The sequence below is a fragment of the Colossoma macropomum genome, unplaced genomic scaffold (assembly GCF_904425465.1).
Source record: "Colossoma macropomum unplaced genomic scaffold, Colossoma_macropomum, whole genome shotgun sequence".
NCBI lineage: Eukaryota > Metazoa > Chordata > Actinopteri > Characiformes > Serrasalmidae > Colossoma > Colossoma macropomum.
The window spans coordinates 35,468,343-35,495,868 of NW_023494804.1; the positions used below are offsets into that span (position 1 = coordinate 35,468,343).

Consider the following 27,526-nt stretch of genomic DNA (forward strand, 5'->3'; position numbering starts at 1 on the left):
CCATGAGCATTTTAAAGCCTTTTCTTGAGTTTCTAGTTCTCTATGTTGTCCTGTTTTTTTTCCATATATATATATATATATATATATATATATATATGTATGCATATGTATAACATTTTTATTGTTCATACATTGTTCATATAGATATATATATACATATATATAAATTGTGCAAGCAGAAGCCAAACTGTTCACACACTGCATGTTATTCTGCTGGAAACCACAATTGTAGCCCTCCTGTTCACATACAGCTGTTAAATATCTTCAGCAGACGATACTGGATGTGTTAATGGGAGACCCATGGGTGAATCAATGAATAGTAAACTGCCAAAAGCAATAGCAAAATATAAAGCTGCAGTTCCCCACCAGAGGTATAACAGAATCCAAGAGCTGTTTAAACATAAGTGAGAAGCTACAATCATGAAGGAGTTGGAACCATTGACTGTATATATGCTATACTAAATAACATGATTTTCATGTTCAGGTTCTGGTGAACCCTGCGCTCACACGATGACAATGTTATTAATTATCATTGTAATAACAATGTTATTGACTTACTGAAAGTCATAAACACATTCTGATGTGATTTTATCCACTCCAACTATAGTTGTAATAAAATGCACTGCTTTTAAAATTGGAAAAAAACTTTCTTTGGGGCCAAACTTGAGAAAATAAGACAAATCATGAATTAACATTAACTACACAAACTAATTAGGTTCACTGCAATTAAGTATTTTATCGTCTGACAGCACTGTTTGTGTGTGTGATAAATTTACCAGCTGCTGATGACCACCAGAACGAACTGGTAGTTATGATTTGGTGATGTGACAATTTACCAGCTTGTTGAGGACCATCCGAATGCACCATCAGGTCAGAAACAGAAGCTGCCCTAAGGGACTTTGGGAAACGTAGTCCCAATATTAACAGTGTTCTGAGGCTGAGGGAACTGTGAGAAATGTAGTCCAGTGTCTGACTCAGACACATTTTTGTGAGGAATGTGATCATCGCTGTGAGTTAGTCTTGTGGAGGCCCAGCTTGCTGTGTGAGAAATCTCCCCAGTGCTCCTGTCTGGATGATCCAGCGGCTCCTCTGGATGCTCTGAACTGGGCCTCCATCTCCTCCACCCAGGTTGTGCTCCAGTCCCACACGGGCAGGGGGTCCACCTCCCCAAAACAATCCCGCGGGGGGAACAGCATGCTCAGAGGAGAGCCCGGCGGGGAGAAATCTACTGTCACACACAAACACACACAGCTTAAAAATCAACCTTGAAAACTTAACTTACAGCTTAGAACCTTGAAACATCAACCTACAGCTTAAAAACAGCCCTGAAAAGAAATAACACCAAGAAATCAAACCCACCACCACACTGCCCAGTAATTACTCTGCATTTGCAAAATGATATAGTCCTAAATATCTGAATAAATTGTGTGACTCGTCAATATCTCGTTCCTCTAAAGCACGGTGGCCAAAGCCATTTAATTTTGTTGCCGGCACTCATCAAGAGAAAAAGGATAAAGAAAAACAATTTGGTAAATGGGGAGAGAGGAAGTTAGCGTGAGCTCCTGTTGAGAAGGGTGATTGATTTGATGACGCAATAAACAGGCCACTATAGGAGCCAGTTCAATTTCCTGAGAGCGTCTATTGTTCCCATAACCCCTCATCTCTACAAGTCCGTCAGCTATAGAGTCTAGACACTGCCTATATGATTAGCCAATTATCTCTAATCTTTATTCTAAAACACTGCTGCTTTCTGTGCTTCTTCTTTATGAATCAGCGAGTGGACTATATTTTCTGTAGCTATACAGTTTTTACTGTGGCTTCAAGAAGAAACAGTTAAAAGCGAGAATCAGTGGAAATCACCACAGACTCAGCAGTAAACTGTGCAAAAAAGAGGAATGAAATTTATGTTGCACTAAGACTTTAGTGCCACAGAAACCACTTGAAGTGACTAATTCACCTCTACATAAAAAACTGATGAAACTACTCCATCTAGTGGGCACAAAAGTTACATGCCATGTTTAACTCTTTAATAACCAGAGGAGGTCAGTAACTTATTCACATACATGTACCCAAGTCAAATTTTGATGGGCTTTTACTTTTATGAGTACATGAGTAATACTTCTACTTAAGCATATTTGTTATCACACATTTTTTTGTAATCCACATTTTATGCAATTACATTTTACTCATTAACATTTAATCATTAATTCCTATTTTCCGGTTATTTTCATTATGTTGCAGTGGTAACAGCATCTTTACTGTTTAGTGTTTGGTCTCATCTCTGACTGTTGAGCTTCATTATTTTATTTTAGACCAAGACAATCCCAACAGAGATGATTACTCCATTATTTGATTGAAGTATCAACAGTTTTACTTGAGTATAAGTTGCTGCTACTAATAATATAATATATTACATCATGATGAAATGCACTTTTATGTCATTGTTATGTGATTGCTATGTGATGCTTATGGAGTTATGTGGAGTTATGATTAGTTATCATACTAATCATGAAGATGATTAGTGCCATAACAGACCTATTTTAGATGGTACAGTAGCATTTAAGGGAGACCTAGATAGTTGGTGGAGCTCACAGTGACAAAAAAGTTTCCTTCAACACTCATGCAAATAAACAGAAAGAGTAGTGCAAACCCTTGAGAGACAAAGTTCTAGCTGTTAATTGTAAGAGAACATGTAGTAAACCAATAAAGAAGAACATGTGAGGAAGGAAATGTTCAGCAGTGAGACTTTGGTGCAATGCAAAACTCTTGAAATACCCATCAACTTGCCACTAACTTCGGGAAGATAACTAGGCAAAAATAATTATAAGCTGTTTTGATGCACATCGCTGCTGTCGGAACAAAACCTTGTATGTCGTTTTTCAGTTTTTGACATAATTTTAAAAACTATAATCATTTTAAAAAGCCTGTAAAGTAGGTTTTTCCTTCTCCTGTAAAGTCCTTCTCCTGTAGAGTTACGAGGTTTTCTTCTGACACCGGCGACATACAGATACAGAGTAAAGACTGGGTTATAGTTTCTGTCTTGCCTGATAAAGTTCCATTCATAGACTCTGCTGTCATGGCCAGGACTCTAGCGAAGTTCGCATCGTTCATGAACGAGCCGTCTGAAGAGCTGATGATGCTGGTCCGTGCACTCTGCATGTTTCCCTCAGAGACGGAGCCCCACCCGTTCCACAGAGAGCCCTCCCATTCGCTGTAGCAGGAGGAGGGCGTGCTCCTCAGGGCTGCGCTCCTGAGTCCCACTGACGGAGACTCATCATCCACATCCACCATCTCCCGCTCAGAGGGTCCGCAGATGTAGCCAAACGTGGGTGTGGGGGAGAATGGACGGGGCAAAGAGGGGGGCTTCTCAGACAGGGAGCTGATGAGGGAGAAACATATCATCATATGGTGAATATGGGATGAAATCTGTGATGGTAATTGATTAACACTGTGTACAGAACACTAGAGCCAGATTTCTAATATTGAATTTAGCAGGCCTTGAACAGTAAGTTGACTAAAAATAGACGAAGTGCTGAGCTGTAGTGTTTATGTCAGCCTTCTTTCAGCTCTTGCATCAAAACATGGTTTTTCACCACCAGTTATTGGCTGAAAATCTTTCAAGTGGTGGACTAATCCACAAAAACGAATTATATATTTCTAAACTCAATAAACCCAGCAGCACTACACTTTTGAGCTCACTCAATCCTGGTTGTAGCTGGCAGCTACAACCCTATCCTAAGGGTATCCTCTTGTCTTGCACAATTAGGGCCAGATGTATGTAGGAGAGTAAACACATTATGCTCCCACAATGCATTGTAAGGTAACACTCTCACTAAGCCTTTACCTTTACCTTTATCATGCTAACTGCTTATAGCATCACCATACTAATTGCACTATACTTATAAGGCACAGGGTTTAAAGGGCCCATGTCCTACATTTGTCTTACCAACTGATAGACTATAGACTGATGTATGTAAATGAGCTCTAATTGGCTGTTCTATATTGTTACTCCTTCAAAAAGCAATCTGGACTGAAACACTCCTCGTAACTTCAGAGTAAACGGGCAGAGCTAAACTGCTGTAGGCTGCATAGACGAATTCATGGAAATGCATATAGACTGTATGAACAGGGGAGAGAATGTATGTTTTTTTTTAAACTTTAGCAAAGTTATGACTACATTTAAAAAGTGAGTGAAAGTCAGATTTCCATGACATGGGCCCTTTAAAAAACATGCAGTGACATAGGAGCCGTCAACAAGCTTGAAACCGCAGAGATGAAAAGAAGTTATTATATATATTTTTACTTTTTTAAAAAAGTAGGATTTGGGAAACAGCAACACATAGATTTCTCTGCATATTCATACTAATGTCATCATGAAAGGCTTCTAACAGTAGTCACTGTTTTTGCTAGACTTAATACTTGTGGTCACTCTGAAATGCTACTAATATTAGTCACTGGTTCACTTAAATACTTCTGTGAACAGTTGTCACTGGTTGTCCTAAAACCTTCTGTCCAATGACAGGCTCGTTTCTTTTTTTTAATACGTATTGACTATTGTACACTCATGGTCAATTCTTTATTATGTATTTATATTGCTCTTATTGTGTGTTGCTATCCAGCCTTGACCAAAGGGTTCCCCTTTTGAGTTCTGGTTCACCCCAAGATCTCTTTCTCTTATTCTTAGGGAGTTTTTCTTGCCACCATCACCCATGGCTTGCTCATTTGGGGCTTGGACCTGGATTTCTGTTAAATTGCTTTTTTAACTCCTGTTGTAAAAAGTGCTATACAAATAACTTTACATTTAAATTTTAATTAAAGTCACAATGCCGTATGAGTCACTCAGCAAACTATAAAGGAGTTCTGAGAGTGAAGTATTTTTATTTAATTGGTAAGTACTCTTTCAAAATTCACTCATTTCTTATGCTTATGAATGAGAAAGAGATGCATTTCAGAATTTTTCACGTACAAAGAGCAAACGCTGTACACTTTGGCTTTGTACGCCAGTTATGTACACAACACACATTCTTCTTGGGGCAGAATGCATCCTACTTGGTCCTGAAACCAGGAATAAAAGGCTCAGTACACCTGGCCTACAGTATTTGTTAAAGAAACTGCATCTCATCTTGAATGCTTGTGATACAAAAACTTTGTAAATGTGTAAATGTCTGTCTAAAGTGGCTCCTGCTCTCTCTGTGTGTATGTGTGGGTGTCTCACCTGCGCCTGTGTGGTTTAGGGCTGAGCTCCAGGTACTCGTGGGCCTGAGTGCTGAGCGTGGAGTCATGGCAGTCATCAGTGGACAGGCAGAAGGAGGCGGTGGAGAGGTGGCTGTAAGAAGCGCTTCTCTGAGAGGGGCAGCCGGTTGCAACGGTAGCAGGCCCCTGCAGAGTGGACGCAGCACACACAGACTGCAGAGAACCTGCGTCCACCGTCAGCTTAGTGGATCGGCTGGACCTGAAAAAAGAGATTTAATTCAGGACTGACGTTTGAAAACTTTTGTTGTATTTTTTTCACCTGAAATCTAACTAAACACTGTAATTCATTTCATACATGACTGTTTCCAACCTCTCTTTATCATTACAATTAAACAGGCTTTGTGCCTTGGAGACTAAGACATGCAATATAGGAGCTCTGTTCATTCAGGAACACAAAAAAAGTAAACTTCAAATCTACTTTCTGATTGTTTGGCAGGATGTAATTCTTTTTCTGACAGTCAGCAACAGCATAAGATTTTATAATTAGCTCCTTATTTTCCACAATAATTCTGCTACAGGCTTCCTGCAGGAACAACACACCTTATCAACCTCACAGACTCAATACGGTGTCATTTGTTGCAAATTGACAAAAACAAACCATGTATCACAAATTTGGTCTTTTGCATCATTTGACCACAGCAGCTGTCCTTTACATCGTGTGAAAGTTTTGTGGTGAATAGAAATGCTCCAAAATCACTTGGAAAAAACCTTATTACATTACATTACACACTTTTGCTCTCTCCTGTAATATTAATATTTTTGAAGAATATTTTTGTTTTTCTTTGAACAGAGATAATATGCAAATGTATTCATGGTTGTGACATCACAACCACAGATTACTTCAAAACAGGCCAATAAATTGGCTGAATGTATGTGTGAGTGAATGGTATGTTTTTAATATCTGCATAAGACAGCAAACTCCTTTATTTAAAAAGTTAATGATATTAAAGTTAATCCTCTAATGTGGGAGTTGAATAAGTTTCCAATTATTTTGCCTATTTACATATTACATATTGCATATGCATATTACATATTTTTTGGAATAATTTTGATTAGATGTTAGTTTTAAATTTTGGTTGTTTTTGTAAAAATCTATTTACAGTATGTATATCACTGTTTTCGGAAGAAAACCTCGTATTTCCAAAATGGTAACTTTACAGGAGAAGGAAAAAACGTACCTTACTTTTAATGTAAGTCAATGGAACCAGGCTTTTTTCCCAAGTCATTTTGGATTGTTTCTTTTGGTCCATTCTTTAATTTACACACAATATAAAGAACAACAGCCATGATGTCATTTCACGATAACACACTCCCTCTCATGTTCTTTTGCTTAAATATTTTTGTAGTAACTTTATAACCACTTTTAAATATTGTAATAGCTTTGATATCTGGGCTGTTATTATGCAAACATTGAAAGTTATACAATGTAAGGAACTTAATAAATATAGGTTGCATTTCATTCTATATAAATTAATGTGTCAAAGAATCACAAGTGAGAACTGTAATCCTAATTCTAAGCCAAACTCTTGAGAATCATCTTGATTTCTTCAAGAATCATCCAGCCCTACAGTGTGGCAATTTACCCAGTATATACGGCCCAGAGTGGCCCTTGCTGTGCAGCACGTTTGTTTTATAGTTGCTAGTGAATCACTTAAGGCTCCATGCTGCTCTTGGACATTCAGAAACAGATGGGTTTCTATCTATCTCTGTAGTGTATGAAGGTGCGTTATCTGTCCCATTTCCCCTGCATCTAGTCCCCTAATGACTGCGGTTTATGGCCACAAGGCCACATTTTAAACTCACACACTTCCAGACTCTCTAATGAGGGAGTCCCTTTTGCACTCTCTCCATTAAAGCAGGCTTCAAGCTGAATAGGCTTCCAGGGACTGTAACTTGCTCTCCCATTTCTGCCTGATGACAGGGCCTGGCTATAGAGTACAGCTCTATTATGGTGTACGGGCAGCTGTGGGGTATGACAGTTATAATAAACCCCTACTGATCTGACCTGTGACTGAGAGCTGAGGTGTGTAGTCTAATCCCACAGAGAAGGAGAATAATAAGAGACAGTGAAACTGTTACAACATGGCTTCAGTCAGGCTGTCCAGCTTTAAAGTAACGCCCATGTGGTAAAGGGAGATACGGTGATCTTTTGCTCACCCTTCCTCTGAGCTGACACTCTGGCTGTCCTCCATGGGCAGCGGAGGAGGGCTGGGCAGCATATCCACCAAGTGCAGCGAGGCTGAATAGTGCAGAATCCTGGGAGAACCGAATGGCTTCACATTCTCTGAGGTACCACCTACAGTAGAACAGTACAGAGGGATGTTTTATACCTCATTCTTTGTGTATGATAAAATGTACAGTTTGATAAATATATTTAGTCCATGCTCAGATAGATACAGATTATTAAAGTGATATTTTGGTGAAAAAGTCAAGTTTTCCAAATCTTGTATCAAATACACTCAATAAACCATGATATATTTGGTATCTAAAACCTGGCTTCTTTAGTTTTGCTCTGGAGGTAGCTAACAAGGTTATAATCCACCAATCAACAGCATGCAAACCGCATCCCTAAACCATGACACACTTGCCACAATTTGCATTGATTTGTTAAATAATCTCAAAAAGACTATGTGCTTTATGATACACTGTGTCAATTGTAGGCCTACAGACAAAATATAGGCTTCAAGATGGTTGCAAGTACTGATTTTAGCAATATGACATAGTTTTGTCCATTTATATAACAGTATAAATATGATACACAGTGTAAGAAACCAAATAAGCAGGTCTTTAACAGTTTGAAGATCTAGATTTTCAGTTATGCTAACTGGTGATCATAAACTTGCATTACTTTTAGCTATATTAGCCTCGTAGCTGCAGTACAAAACTAAATAAGGAAAGTTCAGACAACAGATGCCTCTTGGCTGATAAACTGCATTTGAATTAAGGGGAAATTGTTTGATTTGATCTTTAACATCATTTTGATGGCATTTGTAAATATAAAGACATAAAGTGTCATTGACCCATATTCAATGTGTCAAATTTGTAATGTATTTCCACATATATTTGCCATATATTTACATGTTAAATTTGACATTATTAAATACATTTTCTCTCTATATATTTATATGTTCCAATTTATTGACATACATGTGGATAAATTTATCTATTTAAAAATGGCATGATTAAATATATCTATCACCTGTGCATACATATATCACACTATGTTTTAATATGAGCAAATATTTGTATATATCGATGCTGTCAGAAAAAAACTGTATTTTTTTCCAAAATTTCATGATGAATAGAAAGGGTCCAAAATTACATTGTAAAAAATCCATTACATTAACTTCTATTACAAGTTAAGAACATTTTTTTCCTTCTCCTGTAAAGTAACTATTTGGAGAGCTTTTGTTCAAACAAATCAGACATATTTTTCCTTCCATATGTGTTAACAGCACCCCCTTGTGGAGAATGTTCAGCCTGCTAAACGTGAGTGAGTGCATGGGTGAGGGAGTGAGTGAGTGAGGAACAAGCCGGGTTCATGAGGTGCTTTTTATCCAACAGTAACAATATTACTAATGCTTCCACGCATACAATGCACACAATTAGGATTGCATCACACCCAACAGGTGCTTATCACTGCTGTCAGAACAAAACCTTGTATGTCCATTTTTGTTGTTTTTTAGATTTTGGCAGAATTTGAAAAACACATGTTGCCTTTTACATTGTGTGTAAATGTAATGATGAATGGGCCAAAACAAACAGCCCAAAATACTTGAAAAACACCTGGATCCATTGACTTACAGGAAAAATAAAGTGTATTTTTCCTTCTCCTGTAAAGTTACCATTTCGGAAATACAAGGTTTTATTCTGACAGCAGTGATATACAGATATGTGCCTGGGATGTACCTGGATGCTGGCTGAGTCTGTGTTTATGACTAAAAGGGGCATTGCGCACCATCAGGGCCTGCTGATGCACTAATGGAGCACTGTTCACTGCATGTAGCTCTGGAGAGAGACACAGTCAGAGCATTTAGACCATCAAATACACAGAACAGTAATTTCTTTCTTTCTTTCTTTCTTTCTTTCTTTCTTTTTTCTTACATTCATTAAAAAAAATTAGCTCACTTATGTTCTAGAAAGAAAGAAAGAAAGAAAGAAAGAAAGAAAGAAAGAAAGAAAGAAAAAGAAAGCAACTATATATTCTATTAGTTTAATAGATTATTAATGGCTTCTCTCTGAAATTCCAACTAATTTATGACAAGCATATGCAAAAAGTATACATATACATCCATACTAACATAACTATACTCCAAACGAATAAACGCAAATTGCTAAACAAGAACTATTACACAAATCCAACTAAACAAGACAGGTGGGGAGGGGTGGAGTCAGGGTAATGTTAATGAGTATTACGGATGGGGCGGAGCTAGGAATAAACAAACCAAAAAAGCTGATGTTTAACTCTCTCACCTCGTTTGCAGTTTTTCTCCCAGGATTCTTTTCGAATGCCCATATTGGGCTGGGCAGGGAGGGCCCGTTTCCATGGCATCACTTGCCCCTCCCTGGCTACAGGTGCCTTGGCGACAGGCTGACTGATGCGTATGGTCTCTGTGTTCTGATGCTGCTCTGTGTTGCTGTGGGGCATTTTGGGCCGCTGGGCTGGACTGTTAAACGTTTTCAGATTGTTACTGGTCAGATCCACGTAGAAGGTGCCGTAGACGCCACAGTTGTCGGGTACTATAGGGACAGCTGCCTCCAGAGGGCTTGAGTCATTTTTGGCTGTTATGGGTAGAGCTGTCAGCACAGGGGAAGACAGAGGACACATTTACATAACATCCCTCAACACTGATGCTAATTAGGAGTGATGAGGACTGCAGGGATGAATCAAGCTTTTGGAAGCTGAGTGCTATTCTGAGGACAGACATAGCCTGAGAGAATGAAGAATTCAAGGTGAAGATAAAAGTTCACTCAGCAACTTTTAAGGGGTTTGCTTGTTGGTTTGCTAGTCACATGACTCTACACATGACTTTACAAGCTACAAGAAGACTGAGAATGTAAAACTAATTTTTCCAGCACATAGAAAAAAAGAAAGAAAAGCCTTAATTTGTGATTAGGAGACATGCGGCACCACTATAATTAAATGATCAATTTTTATTACTTTTTCATCAAACTAAATAGAATGGTTTGGTCAGTTAACCCGCCTAGGTCCTCCACGGTGTGAAAAAGCTTAAAACTGTTCTTTTTACACTCCAACACCCTGCTTAATCATTTTTCACTCACACATCATTGAAAGAAATCTGTGAAAAGTACGTCCTTGAAATGTTCAGTATTGCTTGTATTTGAATGTTCAAATGCTGCTGTTCAGCTGGATGGACGCCTGAAAGAAATAGTTCAATCGTTGTCATCAGCCTTCAAGGACTGTCATTATTCATGCATGAAAAGGTTAATTATTTCTAACCCAAAGCTTTGAAAACAGCTACAAATAAATCGGACCAAAGTGCAGATTCAGCTTACAGCCGATTCTACAGATACAGTCGAGATGTGTATTATAATTTGAAATTGATGGACAGTAAATGTTATGTGTACAGCCTTGGTTTGAGGAAAGAAAAAGACATATTTTACTTCTTTGGGGAAATTGAAAAATACTTGCAACAGAATGATTATCAAATAATGTATTTATGTAACCATTTTTAATTAGGTAATTATGTAATCTCACATAAAAATAGTTAGGTCTGGGTTAGGGGCATTCAGATGAAGAGGCGTGTCTTTAAGAAGACGGCTTCTGATTTGAACCCAGAGTGGAGGCAGGATAGAGGCCAAGAAGGTGTACATGTGGTGGGGCAGAGGAGCACCCAAATGCCCCACCAAACAAACAGGGAATTGTTACATCCTACTATTGTGTCGTTATTTATCTTCCCTTTCGAACCTGCTCACCTCCAGCTACAGAGCTGGCGCTTGGGCAGGGCAGTGAACCCATTACTTCCATGCTGGGTAACTTCAACATTAGGTTGAACACCACAGACAGGTTGCTTTGTTGTGGGGGAAGCTGGACCATTCATGTAAATCGAATGTATAGCAAAATAACAATAACACCTTGATATCTAAGGATAGTGGTGCAGTACTCAAGTCTCAGGATCTCAGTCTTGTCTTGATCTCAACATTATTTTGACTGGGTCTCTGTCTACAAAGGACTTGTGACTTTTTCTAGAGACCAGTCAGGTGCAAGGCCTCCTTAATTTCTATTTTCCATTTCTTTTTTGCATGAAAACACAGAGCATTTCACACCAGAAGCAGTAACTGCCATGGCACTTGCAGTGCAGTGGCCCTTAGCAGTTAGGCACAATTAATTCTTTGCCGCTTCAATACTACCTAAGGCTTAAGGATAATTAGCTATAGTTCTGCTCCTCCATCAGGATAAATAAGAGAATGAAGATGAGAACAGCACTAGTAATGCTGATGCTGTGGGTCGGTGCTGCAGTGATAGCAAATTCAGACTCACTGGTTCTCTTCAAGCCTTGATTCTCCTGGTTGCTCTGAGCCCACAGGCTCTGGTACTGATCACTGCTGGTGTCCGGCTTCCAGCCTCCAGAGATCCACGGAGAATCTGGAGCTGCCATCCTAACCGACAGATTAACACACTATTTAGCACTGACTAAATTCTTAACTGTCCTGCAGGATAATTATTCAGCGATTAATCTTAAGACTTGTATTATATTATGTTAAATAACTATGATAACGTATTCAGTAACTGCTATGCAACTACACCCTTGCATTGTAAAGATTTACAATAACCCGTTAATCTAATATTAATTTTCATACAATTAAATTAACATGTAATTACGGGACTATTTTAGCCAAGTTTTAAACATGAACATAATCAGTAGCTCTTCATACCTGTGCTTGATTATCAAATCCTCACTAGCCAGTCGGTATAAACCTAAACCAAGAAACACAGCACTGACAACCTTGATCTCATAATATGAATAAAATGCAGTGACAAACAAAATGTCCAGAAGCTGATGCTAACCTGCTCTGTTGTGATGTCCTCCTCCCAGATTGGCAGGTCTGATGTGTTTTCTATACAGACAAACAGCTGTAGCCATTAGTGCACACCACAAGAGGGCGCCAACACTGCCAATAAATATGGGCTCCCTCATTATTGCCAACACATCAGACAGATTCAGTGCATCTTTGTGATATGACGTTGATGGCTGCCTCGACTCTGATAGAAAGAGAGGTAGAGAGAGTTATCTTTTACATTTCTGCTATACTTCGTCTTTTTGTTTACATAAAATATCAAAAGTGCAGATTCAAATGTTCAGATACAGAAAGTTAATAAAATGTAAATGTAATTTATTATGTTATAGGAGATTGGGCATTTGTGTGATGTGATAAAAATGATAAAAAAATACATAACAATACTTTTTCATGACACATGATAAGAATTATGATATTTAATTTTTCTTAGGTTTGATAAATTGGGATTTACACTGATCAGGCATAACATTCTGACCACCTTCTTGTTTCTACGCTCATTGTCCATTTTATCAGCTCCACTTACTATATAGGTGCACTTTGTAGTTCTACTATTACAGACTGTAGTCCATCTGTTTCTCTGCATACTTTGTTAGCCCCCTTTTACCCTGTTCTTCAGTGGTCAGGACCCCCATGGACCCTCACAGAGCAGGTACTATTTGGGTGGTGGATCATTCTCAGCACTGCAGTAACACTGATGTGGTGGTGGTGTGTTAGTGTGTGTTGCGCTGGTGTGAGTGGATCGGACACAGCAGTGCTGCTGGAGTTTTTAAACACCTCAGTGTCACTGCTGGACTGAGAATAGTCCACCAACCGAAAATACCCAGCCAACAGCGTCCTGTGGGACTGTAGAACTAGAAAGTGCACCTATATAGTAAATGGAGTTGATAAAATGGACAATGAGTGTAGAAACAAGAATGTTATGCCTGATTGGTGTAGTTATGACAAAAAAGTACCAGCAGTGCCAAAAAAAAAAAAGAAAACATTGATTTTATTCAATGTTTCACATACTGCACAGCACTACATCCAATTTAACAGGACTTATTATGCTGTCTTTCTAATGAAACACAGAGTTGTTCAGGGTTCTTTAATGTACTGATGACATCCACGATATGATCAGAAAAGCATATTGTAGTGCAGTGCAATATAATACAGATTAATGGTAATAACAATTAAAACCGTAATACTGTCCACACCTAGCATGGAATTTATAAGTGACTTCAGAATAAAAGCATGGCTGCATGTGTAGCACAAAGCCTGTCTCATCCCTGCCCGCTTTACTCTGACAGATGCTTTCCACAAAAGATGTTATTGACTTTTCAATACTGTGCTGGAACCATTACAGCCTTATGTAATCCCATATAAGTAAATATGCAGGGTTAAGGTTTGGAGAGTGTATGATTTTTTTTTAAATAGACTTGAATAAATAGATGTTTGAATAATCTGTGTACCTATGAGCAGTTTGTATGGATTGCTCTGCGCTCCAATACCGGCCCCATTGACCGCTGCCACTCGGAGCCAATAATGCTTGTCAGGCTGCAGTGGGCTGATCTCCAGACTGTGTGTGCCACTGTCAACTGTCCAGTTCAGATACTGCTGATCCTCTTCCTGTACACACCACACCTGAGAGAGGCAACACACACCCCACATGAGACTGAGAACACCTTGAGACAGATTTGGAAACAGGTAGTTCTTTGTTGAGTAACCCCCGAAAACCCGGTGAGGAATTTTATATAAAATGTAAAGAGTTTAATTACTTGCAAATAGGGTTGGCATGATTTTTCATTACTGATACTGAAACTATGAGTACTGGCTGTACTGGTGTATTAGCTTTTTTAAATTCTAAACCTGCTAAGCTTTAAATGAGCTAGTTCTGAAGACAACATGACCATAGATTCTTATTCTCTGTTCCCATCCCACCTGCCAATATATATATATATATATATATATATATATATATATATATATATATATATATATATATCAAGTACAGTGCAAATGTGTGCAAAAGTAGATCATAAACACATTGTGATTGATGCCACTCAGCCAATCAGAATTGTCTCTAAACGTTCCTTTCCTTCATCAAGCAAGGAAAAAAACTTAAACAGAAATCCCCAAAACAAACCTGCAGTGAGAACAACAGTGAGTAATTTAGTCAGAATTATTACAAAGAAAGGTACAGAGAAACATAAAACATCTGACTGAAGCTGTCCTGATCATCTGAAAGATGATGTGATTTTTATCTCCTTCCTGAAGCTGATAAAGTTTTGGACACCCACAGCTCAGTGTCAAAACTATTAGGCAGACAGCTAAACTTGATTTGCATTGCTAAAAATAATTTTAATATCAGGTCTAATGATGAATAACGTTACAGAGCAATGTTAAGGTCAGTTAGTTAGCTTAACTTAGATTCTTGATGGTTAGCTTGACAAATTAGTCAGAATGATCAGGACTGTACAGTTCTTACATCTGTGATTGAAACATAATGTGCAAAGACCAATATTAATGCACTCATATACCTGTCATGCTTTGCACAGTTTATTTAATTGTTCTTTCAAAAATGTTTCTTAGAGAACCATCTACTTCATGTTCTTCATCAATGAAGAACCATTTCACCACGCAAACAACCATTTAGGCATGAAACCACTTAGGCATTCTATATAGAACTCACGGTTCTGAATAGAACCAAACCCGTGCTGAATCATAATTTTAAGTGCATGTGTGCATCTAGATCAGTGTTTTAGCTTTACCAGGTAACAACTTTACCAGGTAACCTGAGCTGAAAGTTCAACAGAGGCAGGACTTTCTTAGAATTCTGCACATGGTTCTATAATATTTCTAAGCTGCCTGTTCTTGATTGTATGCCAAAGCTAGGCTAATTGTGACTGATGTTGCCATGTGACCTACTTTATTTTGCTGATATTTCAGGCTGGATTTGTGACAGAATCTAATCAGACAACAGCACTCATTTCAACTGACTCACCTGTCCACCTCTGACTGGCCATCCCCCATTACAGAATGGGCAGTATGATAATGGGGCATATACAACTCGTTCAGAACAAAAGTTAGCTCTCTGTGTACTGACAGGTGTAGGCTTTAGTCTGTGTGCGTGTTACCTGGTATCCCTGAATGATCCCATTGTGAGCGTCATGAGGCGGGGGCAGCCAGCTCAGATGGGCTGTGTCGTTACGGTCCGTGGGCACCATTATGGACACTTCCTGAGGAGGAGCACTGGGAACTGTGGGCATTGAGTGTAACTATCACTCCATGACAAGTCATTTTCACATCAAGTATAATCACTTTCACAAAACGTCATTCAGTGTGGTCACGAAAGGCTAACTAAGCAGATGATTCTATGCATATAACCTAATGTAATATCTTTCACTAATGTTTTTTTTAAGCGACCGTTTGACCAAACATCTAATTTATTGTGTTGTGTACTTCTTTAGCTTTTAACTGAGGCTAATGTAGCTAAAAAAGTAATGAAAGCTTGTAGTCAAGTTAAGTAATCTCAAAAAAAAAAGTATATCCATTTTTTTATTGTTAAACAGACCAATACAAATAAAGTTACTATTTTGGAGATACATGTTTTTCTTTGCACATTGACATTATGTAGCTTCTGATGCTGAATGACATAGCGGCACACTATAAGCTACCAGTAAGATACCAGTAGTATGTTATGTGACTTTAGTCACCACTGGTGAGTCAGTTGTGAGAACTCACCTGTCTCTGGCACTCTCAGGTGTCTGGTGTTGCTCTCTCTGCCATATAGATCACTCCCGTACGGGCGGACTTTAAACTCGTACTTGTAGCCCCTCTTTAGAGGTCCCACATGTGTCTGGAGTGCAGGCTGGGGCACTCTCTGAGCAGCCCAGTCTGAACTGGCGGGCAGCAAGGAGCGGTACAGCACCTCAAAGCCCTCCAGGTAATGCGTTGGAGAGGGTGATGACTGAAGCTGGTGAAAAAGGAGAAAGAAGAACAAATAATATAATTCAACATAGTGTCCATTAATGGAAAAGAAGTGGAACGTGATGGAATCACAAAAAAAAGAACTTGCTGGGCTCACAGAGCCAAGTCATTTGAGGTTGAATTGCATAGTGTACAGTTTAAAGAAGAAGAAGAAGAAGAAGAAGAAGAAGAAGAAGAAGAAGAAGAAGAAACAAATATAATCTTCTTTATAGTTGAAAATACTTTATAGTTCACTGTTAAGTTTGTGCAAAGCCAGATGAAATCTCATTTTTTTCAATTGCCAATAGAACACAATACTCCGGAGAAGCTGCAGGACCCTTAGGTCACCATGCCAAATGCCAGGCATTGGCTAGAGGCATAAAAAGCCCCTCAGCATTGGGCTGTGGAGCAGTGGAACTGTGTTCTCTAGAGTGACGCAGCACAATTTAATGCTTTTGAGTTGAGTCAGCGTGGTGTTTGTGATCCAGAACTAATCATCCAACATCAGTACCTGACCTCATTAATGCTCTCGTGGCTGAATACAACCCTAACCACAATGTTCCAACATCTAGAATAAAAACTTTTTAGAAGAGTAGAAGCTGTTGCTGCAGCAAAAGGAGAAATACTCCCAGTGAAACCTTCCAGTTTCAGGAGAAATTCTGGGAGATCAGGTGTCTACAAACAATAATGATATCCAATGTAATTGTTCAAGGTTTTTGGTCAAAGTTTTATGTTTCAGCTGTTTTTAGTTAACTAGGCTTTGCTCCTGAAAGACTGATTAGTTTCTGGTGCACATATTTTTTACAAATGTCAACATGTTAATCAGTGAGGTATTTTTGTTTGGGCCGAGCCTGAGAATCTGAAGAAAATGACTGTACAACTCTCAGTTCCAGACATATGGGGCAAAACTACCCTATAGCACCACCATCAGGCTGATTTGCCTGTGTGAAGTGGGGGATTGCTGCACCTTTCCATCTTTGGTGTTTTAAAACCTTATGGTCTCTGCTGTGCAGTCCGAAGATAGTTATGCTTTACTCAGTAATCTCTATGCTTGACACTTGCTGTGTAATCAGGAACATAATCTGCAAATTACCTTCCACATGACCTGTGAAACGTTAGATGGAGTTCTCAGAACTGTGACGTTCTCCAGACTGACCCGCAGAGCAGAAAGCTCTTTATGCAGCTCCCTCTGGCTGCTGCTGCCTGCATCTGGAACACACAGTACTCAAGCTTAGCCAATAGTAGCTTTTCAAATTTGCATATCGATCCATTTCACTATGAAATCTTCATATAATGTAAATGGCCGCATTTATGTTTAAATGGAGTTAAAGAATAAAAAATGAACCACATTAGCCAAAAGTAGCTGTCCAGTATGTTTTATGATGCTGGGATACTGATTGTAATTGCATTCTTCTTTTACCTTCAACAAACAGCTGAGCGCTGGCTGTAGCCACTCCTACATCATTGACCGCAGTACAGGTGTACCTGCCCGCGTCCTGCAACGTCACATAGTGGATCTGAAGACTCTGGTCTGGGTTAACCAAATACCTAATACCATTACACAGGGTAAAAAGAACACTTACAAACAGTTTTACCATCAAGTAGTTTTATCATTTTAAGGCCTAACAAGCATAAAAATAGGAGTTACATTTTGCCATAAAGAATACCAAAATGTGCTAGACTGAGTGGTAGAACGTGTCGGTCTGTGTCTCTGACCTGCCGTTGGGTAGTGCCCCCTGCTCTCTGCTCCACTTCACCTCAGGCGTAGGGTCTCCCTGAGCCTCGCAGTAAAACCGAGCTGACTCGCCCAGCCGCACAGAAACATCCTGCGGCTCAAACAGCATCACCGGCTTCTCTAAGAAGGAGAGGTGTCACGTATGATCACTTTAAGGGTCTGTGGTCACTTGCATAAAACATCTGCTGAATAAAATCTTTTTATTGAAATGTTCATGTAGAAAGTAAAACAAATCTGTAATTGTACTTTGAGTTTTGGACAGTAAGTTAAAGTTCCAGCAACTTTGACAGTTGCAAAGTTTAAATGTCAAGAATTCAACTGAAGATAAATACTTTTAAAGATGATTTATGCAAGCGGCCACTGCTTTACTACAGCACTGGTTTGATATCCATTTTTTAACTGAAAAGAGATCACCACAGTGTGATTGATTGCAGTATTTATAGATCCATACCAATATACTACGACAGAAAGCATTTCAACCCTTGTGTGGTGTTGATGTGTTTGTTCATCAGTGGTCTGGTGGACCCACTGCATTATTGTTTTATTAAATCAATACAGCCATAACAATTTATGTAAAAATACCAGATGTTTAAAATATCACAAGTGGCCGGCGTAGGGTTCTCCTTTAGCAGCTGCAGCCAGTTAGCAGCCTGTCACCCCGCAGGTTCACCCAACACCACATGTGTATTATAAATGTGTGGGGGGTGAACAGTGTGAAAATGCAAATAGAGAGCATAAGAAAATGTGGCTTACCCATGACTGACAGCATGGCTGCATTACTTTCTCTGACTCCAATGATGTTTGAAGCCACACACACATACACTCCGGAGTCCTGCTTCCGAGCTGGAGCTATTATCAACTTCCCATTGAGCTCCTGATCATTAAACAAAGACAAGAGTGGGAAATGATCACAGGAACAGTTTTGCTCCCCTGAGTTCTCATCACAAGCCAGTGAGCTGGATCCTCTTTGCGTTCAGCCTAGATAGACTAAGCAATAGCACCCCCTACTGATAAATCTTTCAGGCTGGCAGGGCATAACCCAACACTCTGATGACTAAATGCAGCTAATTAGCCTTTGCAAGTTAGTTGGAAAACTATTTGCCATCTTTATGTATTTTATAACCTTGATATAAAAACAGACACAAATCTAAATGAGTGTGATGTAAAGTCTCACAGTGTAATGCTCGTCTGTGGTGTTGATTAGGATGCCATCTTTCTTCCAGAAGACGTTGGGTTCAGGATGTCCTACAGGTGGGCTGCAGTTCATCACTGCCACCTCACCCACAGCTACTTCCACATCACTGGGCTGCACACGAAACTCATCACGCAAAGCTGCAAACCAAAAACTCTTCAGTGATCTCTTCCATAGGAACACAAGTGTTTCAAGGGCTTTTAAAAGTATACAGAAAAAAAAAGCTGAAAAAAAAAACAGTTCTTTGAAGCGATACCAAAGGAGAACTACTTCTGTTTCCCTAAAGGGTTTTCCAGTGAGATGTTCTTTAACCCTTTACTGAATGTTGCCTCAGGGCAACAAAGAAATTTTCCTCAAACTTTACAAAGGCAAAGAATCAATCGAGAAGTTTAAATAAATCAATAAAGGGCTTGAATTTAGTCATGCTATCTCCTGATGGGCTTTTTAATTTTTTTTTAGGTGGGTGGCATTTTTTGGGAGCGTTTTTAAATATGTATGTTGCCCAGAAGCAACACTGTGCAAAAGTGAAATGGATTTTTTGTGTTTATTTGGGAACTCATGTTTACCATTGGATGTGTATGAAATATTAATGACTAGAGGGCCATTATATTATTATCAGTTCTGTCATGTAGCATAAATATTTTACAGTATACATTTTACTAGTGTCAGCAGCTTTGTTTAAAAAATGAATTCTGGTTATTTATAAAATTACATACTTGATTCTTTGTATATTTTAATACTTTTAATAACTTAAAACATGGTTAATAATGCATTCAATAAAGGGTTGAAAATCTTTCAATTCATTCAGTTGAAAGGTTCTTTAGGGAACTAAAAGTGGTTTGGCGTTGCCCCAAAGAATCCTTCTTGGCATCTTTTATTAGAGTGTAGAGTACAAGTGAGCACAGTCCTAAATGAATGCTCTGCCTTGTTACCAGAGCAGGATAAAATAGTAAGTACCTAAATGTAAAACTATCATAATATATGACTTACATTTAAAAATTCACAATAAGGGGAAACAAATATTTAGATGCTTTTGTTATTTATTTAATATGCTTCCAGTGAATATATCCACTTCAAGTTGACTAATTCTAACAGTTCCTTTATATTTGACTGTAAACATGCTTATGAATATATAGACTTTGTTCATATTCGTAAGTACAGATCGAATAGAATATGTGCACTGGAATATATTAAACTATAACAATTAAAAGCTTTTAATATTTGTTTCCTTCTCACTGTGCGTAGTAACAGAATACATAGCATTTGATTCATTCAGCACACGATTCAGTGAAGGAAGGTCTGCTGCATTTTCTGTCCATTTCTACCCATTTCTGCCCTCGTGTGCTGGCAGTGGACATCACTTTGATGTCTCTGTCGGGTGTGTGCTGTGGAATGCAGTGAGCAGGAGTGTGTTTGAGCTGCAAACACAGCATGCTGTTACTGCTCAATTAGTGCACTGTTTGTTCAGGGAAGCAGGGCAAACTATGACCCCAAAATCTTCTAACCCCAGCTAATCTCACTGACTATCTTGATAGGCTTCCGCATGCTCCGGCCACCTCTGACCTTCTGTTTTAATGCCTGTTTGAATAGTAAGTGATACTGCTGCGCTTCATCGATTTCTGTCTCAATTAGGCAGATGAGCACCAACAGCACTGATCTCAGAGATCGCACACAGAGAGTACAACCTGAATGGCGCTTTAGGTTTCAGGTGTATTTTAAATCTATGAATAGCAAATTGGAATAAAACCAAAAAACTAAAACTAAATCTCCAAAATTGAAACTTTAAAAGAGAAGGAAGACCGTGGTATTTAACCATACAGATGTGGCAGATTGAGGATTCAGGCTATTATTCCTAAGGCTTACTAAGTATTATCTACTATGAATTATTAAGAACCTACTATAAAATGTACATCATGGCAGTCCAAAAAAAGTATATCTAATTTTTCCATTTTTATTTTTCTACATCATCGGCTGCCCTTTATATTGCATGCATACTTCATGATGAATAAACCAACAGAAATGCTTCAAAATTGCTAAGAATAAAATCTCTGTGTATAAATTTAATTAAAAAATAAACTTCTTTGCAATTTTGTTGCCATTTTTTTTGAACAGCGATGATATATATAAAGTTTGTAGTTAGAAACTGAAATGTGTGCCCACGTACTGACCCTTTGAGATCATGCTGCTACAACAGAAAGAACTGATGCGGAATTGAAGCCCACCTGCTATATGCAGAGAGGCATTCCTGCTGGTTGCGGTACCAGCACTGTTTCGGGCAACGCAGGCATACACTGCTTCATGTGACTGGCTCTTTCTCCCAGGGACCACGCTGAGGAAGAAGAGGCTGCCCTCAGGCAGGACAATGGGGCGTGATTGCCCTTCCATCTTCTCTGGCTCTAGGGGGACGCCGTTGCGGAGCCACTGGATTGAGGGTTCGGGGTTGCCCTCTGCCCGGCATGACAGCGTGGCGGGGCTACCCACCCGCACCACCACATCTGAAGGGTGGTGCACTATCTGGGGGACCTCTTCATCCGGGTGCAGCCTGGAACCTGAAGAATACAGTAAGACAGAAAAGATGTTAGTCCAATTGTGCAATCTTCCTTTAAATCTTCCAATCTTCCTTTAAAGCTTGTCCAGCCTAGCAACAGTTGATATGAAAGGATGCACTTGTAGGTGGAGCACTGATAAGTTAGTCAAACCTTAACTAAGACTGAATAATACACTTCTATAACCTAAGAATAGCTTAGTATATAGCATAGTTTGCATTGAGGTCCCTGTAGTTACTGAATAATAAGCCTTAGTATGTAATAAGCTTGGGATGGTAAGGGGTTAAAGGGGAACACTACCAATTTTTCAAAAGTTCCCCATTTTTAAATGGTTAAGATGTAAACAAAGTAATTCAGCGTGTTTTGGTGTGAAACGTTCTGCTCTAGAGAAACTTATTGAATCACCATTGTTCACAGTGGTAGTGATAGGAACCAGACGTCTGAAGAGTTTAATGCCTCTAAAAGCTCCCTAACAGAACGTTATTACACAAAATGGTTATGAATATGATGCCTGGAACATTTTTTTATGATAGTCTTGTGATAAAGTTTTGGCCTAAAATGTCCTGTTAATCCATGTATTTTACTCAGTTCATGGTGGTGGGATACAAGCAGGGTGTTGTAAGGCAAAATAAACCACAAAGAAAATGCATATTTTTCAGATTTACCACTATTTTACCATCATCAGTATTACATATAAAAAATTAGAAGATGTGTAGGCTCTCTGTTGTAAATTAAATAGCTATTTTTGTGTTATATACATGGCAACCCCTGGTTCCTATCACCACCACTGTAAAGAAATCGATAACTTTCTCTACAACATGACTATTTAATATCAAATCACTCTAAATGACTTTATTTATATCACAATGATGAGATTATGCAAACATTTTGAAAAATAGGTGGATTTCCCCTTTTTAGTCTTCATTTTTGCTAGCCTGATGAGGAGTGAGGCTGATTTCTGTGGCTGTTTAGTGAGGTTTCAGTCTTAACAGTTCTAATCTTATAAACCTTCACATAAGCATGCAGTTTTTTCTTATTTATTTATTTTTTTTTTGTTTCTAAGTTAACACATCTCTACAGAGAAGAAACTCAAATCATATTAAATATTATATTATCATATTTATCTACAGATTTCAGCACACAATTTCTGTTTATATGTTGAATTTAACATATTGAAAAAAAAAAATGTACCATAACTTTTGCACAGGCCACATTTATTTTTTTCCAATATATTAAATTCAGCAAGTAAACAGTAATTGTGCATCAAATTGTGCCAAAGTGTGCTTTCTGTAGAGGATGCAATTTTCAAAATTTCCACTTTTCAAAATTTTCCAAATTTCACACATTTTTAAAGTTACCAAAACATGTAATTTGACCAGGGGTGCCTGAACTTTGCTTATGACTGTACCTACATATCAAATTGACCATGCTTCTGGTTAGCACCATGGCACTTATATCTAACAGAAACTGACCACCAAATAGTGCAAGCTTGTCAAATCATTTTATTGACAATAACAAAATAAAATATATCTTGATCTATTTTGATATATTTGGTCTCTTATGTGAAAAAAGGATGAGGTCAAAGTTCATTATTAAACTAAAATATGCATTGAAATAAATCTCACTGCTTCAATTAAAACCTGTTACAAAAAAAAGAAAAAAAAAGAAAAAGAAAAAAGACTTCTAAGCCACTAAGCAAAAGCTTCTGTCAATAAGTGATTCTCTTTTCTAAGCACAAGGAAATTACTGTCCATGGTAATTAATATGCATGTTGCAGTGTATCATGACATCATGACATTGCAATTGCAATATTGCACGACAATGTGCATCATGGACATGTGACAGTACCTCAAGGAGAAAAGACAATCTATTAATCGTACCATCCAATGCAACTGCATTGTTTTATCATTGTGTGCAAATGATCACCACCAACAAACAACTCACTCAAGTAGTCCTCCTGTTTTATTCATTTAAAGTTTGTTTGAAATATCATGTAAATACCAAATAGTTAACCCAGTATCATGAATTGCATCAAGTCATGGGCTGAGTGTGTTTATGCCTCTAGTAATGAAGTAAATGCTACAAATGTGACTGAGATTAGATAGAAAAAGGTTCAAGTAAGCTGCACTATGTAAGATCTAGGGATTTGGAAACCTCTCTGGTGAAAATGTGTAACTGCATACAATATGCTGTAGAACATTTTGTAGTGATGGTTGTGCTTGGACCCCTTCCCCGAGCGGATAAGTCTGATGACTGTGATCACGTTGAATGAGTTTTCAATGAGTCCAAACTTGGTGAGGAACATGTCTTCTGAGGATGTGAGTAAATTAAGTACTATTGTCATAATATATTTGCCACTATAATGTTCATTTTTGCATTTGAGACCCAAACATCCTTTTGAGCCTGTGTGTGTGATGTTAATATGTAAAAATGTATGCCTTGTTTCAAAAACATCGGACCTGACGCCTCTGATATTTAAATGATTATTTCAGGCTCTACAGAGTGATTTGCAGCAGTATACGCTCACCATATTTGAATGTGTTTTTCCTTTTTTCTCCTTGACTCCTAGTACTTTTTAACCCTCTATTGCACGGTGTTGCCTCAGGGCAACAAACTCATTGTCCTCACTTTACTAAAGCATTTTACACATTTAAAGACAATAGTAGGGTTAACATTAAAGGGAAGAGTTTAAGTAAGTCAACAAAAAGCATGTACTTGGTCATACTATCTCTAACTGGTCACATTTAAACCTCTTTTTTAACATTCAGTTAATCTGATAATTTTTTTTGTTTTGAGAATTTGCAATGTGTTTGTTGCCTAGAAGCAACATTGTGTGACAGTGGAGTAGATTCAGCCAGTCACAAGCCAGGTCTCACCACGTCAGGGAACACAACTCTGTATCATTTCTTCTAATTGTTGCACAATGTTGCCTGAAGGCAACATACTCAAAAAAGACCTCTGCACACATTTTAATGTTTTTATATTTAGTAATCATGACCGATTATTAATTATCATTATATATAATTTTCTAATTCTATAATTCAACAGTCAAGGAGCATTTTATGCAAGAAAAGTGAATGCAAGAAAGTGATGTTTTTAAACGGCTCTCATAATGTGTGCAGTAAAGGGTTAAAATTTTAACAAAAACTGCTTGAAGTGCTTTTAAGACTTAAACAAAAGCAATTCAATGGATAGATCACACCAAGGTGTTAATGACTGGTCTATATGTGGAGCAAAAATAAAAACACTCATTCTATATACAGATTCTAAAGATATACAGTACATCCTCCTTTGAACATCAGCGTGTGATCTGGGCCACAGCTCAGGGGACACCACCATGTGAACAATGCAGCCAACCTAAACAAACAATTCCTATTCTTGGATGGTATGAGAATTCTGTCACTTGACATGGCCTGCTGTTGATGAGTAAAATGAGGAAACCTGGAGTTTCCTGTGTGGAGCGGGAAAAGAGTGAGTCTTGGGGTGTTTTTCGGCATGCATGAGGAACAAAGAGCCTTTACTAACAAATACAATCAGGCACCAACAGGACATCCGTCACCTGTGCACAGAGTCCACTCTAACACAGTCACTGACTCAGCCACTGCTATTACTGGCCTACTTACAATGGCCTCTTTATGCGCTCATGCCAAAACACGCCAATCACATCATCAAGGGAGGGACGTCCTTGAAACAAAGTAGCAAACACTTGATTGAGGTTTGTACTATGTCCCTGTGGGCTATTGTCTGGTAGAGCCACAGTTTTGCTAATAAAAGTGTCACATACACTCTTTAAAGTAAAGATGCTAAAAAAAGGTTGAAGCGGTTTCATAGAAGAACAGCTTTTGGTTCCCTAAAGAACCTTTCAATGGACCCATATCCTACATTTTGTATTTCTTTTTTTCCTGAGGTAACATTTAGGTGGATTTATGTACCAAAAACAGTGGTTCTATATGATCACTTTGACCTCTCTTTATCCCTTAGACATAAACAGGCTGCTTTTGTTACTGTGCCTTTAAGACTGATATATGTAAATGAGCTCTCTTCTGATCAGCTGCCCTGTATTGCATCTCATTCAAAAAAACAGTCCATGCTGAAACTCTCTAACATCAGTGTGAATGGGCAGATCTTTTCCCTGTAACTGAAAATGGGACTAGACTGAAAATGTCAGTGTGTTGGTTTTTGCGACATCACAAAAACAATGACTTCAAAAGAGGCTGTTTTTGAGGCTTAGTTTCCATATATGGACTATACAGACTGTACCAACCATTTTTGGAAATGAGATGTGTCAAAGTGAAGAGCCTCCACATTATACAAAGGTTCCATACTAATTAAAGGTTTTATCCTTAAACCATACATCCAAGACAAGAATCATTTAGGAATCACACCAGCTGACATTGCCCACTTCCTGTAGTGCTGATATTTGACATCAAGCCTGCATAAGACTATGTCAAAGAGTTCAACTCTTTTCAGATCACCCAGGCCACACGAGCAGCTCAACAATGTTGATCGGAATGAGATACTCACATTCTTGGCAAAACTCTCATCAACTATAAAAACGTTTCTATTGTCTCGTGGACAGCAATTTCCTGAAAAAGCGGAAACTAACGGTCTATAACACTTCTGACCATTTTATGGGTTGGAGGAATTTCACAAAAAACAATGGACAACAGCTGAAGAGTGAGTTAAAGCATTTTACAGACTATTGAGAAAATCTAAAAAAAGATTATACGCATACTTTACTTCTAATACTGAAAAACAACAGTGTGTTGTGGGAACTCATACATTTGCATACGTTTTCCAAACCAACTCCATGTCATACTTGTCTTTCAGACCTCCCTAGAGACCCTTATTCAGCAGGTGGCTTCCAACACTAAATGAATTCACATTTCCTAAAAGAACCAAGACTTAACATAATAGTGCTTTTATTGGCTACCTAATGAAAAGACAATGTAAACAAATGGCCAATTTGGCCTGTCCTTCTTTCTACTATTGGGTTAAATTAACTTTGTTTTAGCTGTATTAACATGCTTTCTCTGCTACATGTAGTAATCAAACTGTATCTAAAGTTATATTATATAAATAGTAATATACATGTTGTAGTAAAATGAGTTAAATATAAACCAGTCAGGTAAGACTGTATTTTAAGGACACCCCATATAATATTTGCCATTAATTTTGTATGGGATTTTTTATTACATATGTTATGAAAATCAAGCCAGTTCAAAAATAGAAATCAAGAGATTCTCACTACAAAAAAGTTCCAAGAACACAATGAAAAGTAGACTTCCAAACATTAAACAAGTAAAACAACGACAACACACACTCTTAACTCTTACCTTGAATATAACGGACAGCTGAAAGAACCCAGTAAATCCTGAAAACGAGTTCTCCTCTCATCATGTACTAACAGTGTTTGATTCAAGAGAACCATCTAACATCGTTCAGCACCTACACGCAGCAGTTGGTAGTGGTTTTAAAACAGGGAGATGATAAAAGTGCATTAATGTTAAGTTTAAGGCTCCTCTCTTTAGTCCCTCAGGTTAAACGAAGCGCCATCCGGATTCGGGACACTCCCCGGTAAACTCGGAGCAATAGCGGTATTTTTTCCCACACGTTTTCCGCCAAGCCCCGCCCCCCGGCGCTAGGATTGGCTGAAGCGTTCCACTCACGCTGGTCTCAGGACGCGAATGTGAGCAAGAACCAGTAGCCAATCCAAGAAGCGTGGATTTTAGCAGCGAATCGCAGTGCAGGGGGCGGGGCTTGACTCAGTACAGGTGGGAATAGAAGTAACTCCAGAAAAGGTGACATGTCAGT

General features: G+C 38.4%; 1 protein-coding gene across 1 annotated transcript; it reads right to left on the minus strand.

Annotated features, from left to right (window-relative positions):
* Positions 1 to 172: 172 nt before the first annotated feature.
* Positions 173 to 27,283, minus strand: robo4 (roundabout, axon guidance receptor, homolog 4 (Drosophila)). Its single transcript, XM_036595841.1, has 19 exons — positions 27,049 to 27,283; positions 21,389 to 21,715; positions 19,149 to 19,306; positions 18,728 to 18,848; positions 17,956 to 18,094; positions 17,660 to 17,787; positions 17,333 to 17,448; positions 16,015 to 16,246; positions 15,408 to 15,529; positions 13,743 to 13,914; positions 12,284 to 12,478; positions 12,151 to 12,193; positions 11,756 to 11,874; positions 9,727 to 10,050; positions 9,163 to 9,261; positions 7,411 to 7,549; positions 5,216 to 5,452; positions 3,045 to 3,379; positions 173 to 1,225 (listed from the first exon to the last, which is right to left on the minus strand). The coding sequence occupies exons 1-19, from the start codon at positions 27,110 to 27,112 to the stop codon at positions 1,002 to 1,004; spliced, it is 3,294 nt and encodes a 1,097-aa protein (XP_036451734.1). The 5' UTR covers positions 27,113 to 27,283; the 3' UTR covers positions 173 to 1,001.
* Between the last annotated feature and the right edge of the window lie 243 nt (positions 27,284 to 27,526).

Bases quoted from the DNA above. Each gene is read 5' to 3' on its own strand.
- robo4 (XM_036595841.1), bottom strand. From the start codon at position 27,112: ATGATGAGAGGAGAACTCGTTTTCAGGATTTACTGGGTTCTTTCAGCT. The intron at 13,915-15,407 runs GTAACACGCACA...TGCCTCTCTCAG, and splicing joins GGATCATTCAGGGATACCAG to GTGTGGTGTGTACAGGAAGA. The intron at 12,479-13,742 runs GTACACAGATTA...TCTTTCTATCAG, and splicing joins TCCATACAAACTGCTCATAG to AGTCGAGGCAGCCATCAACG.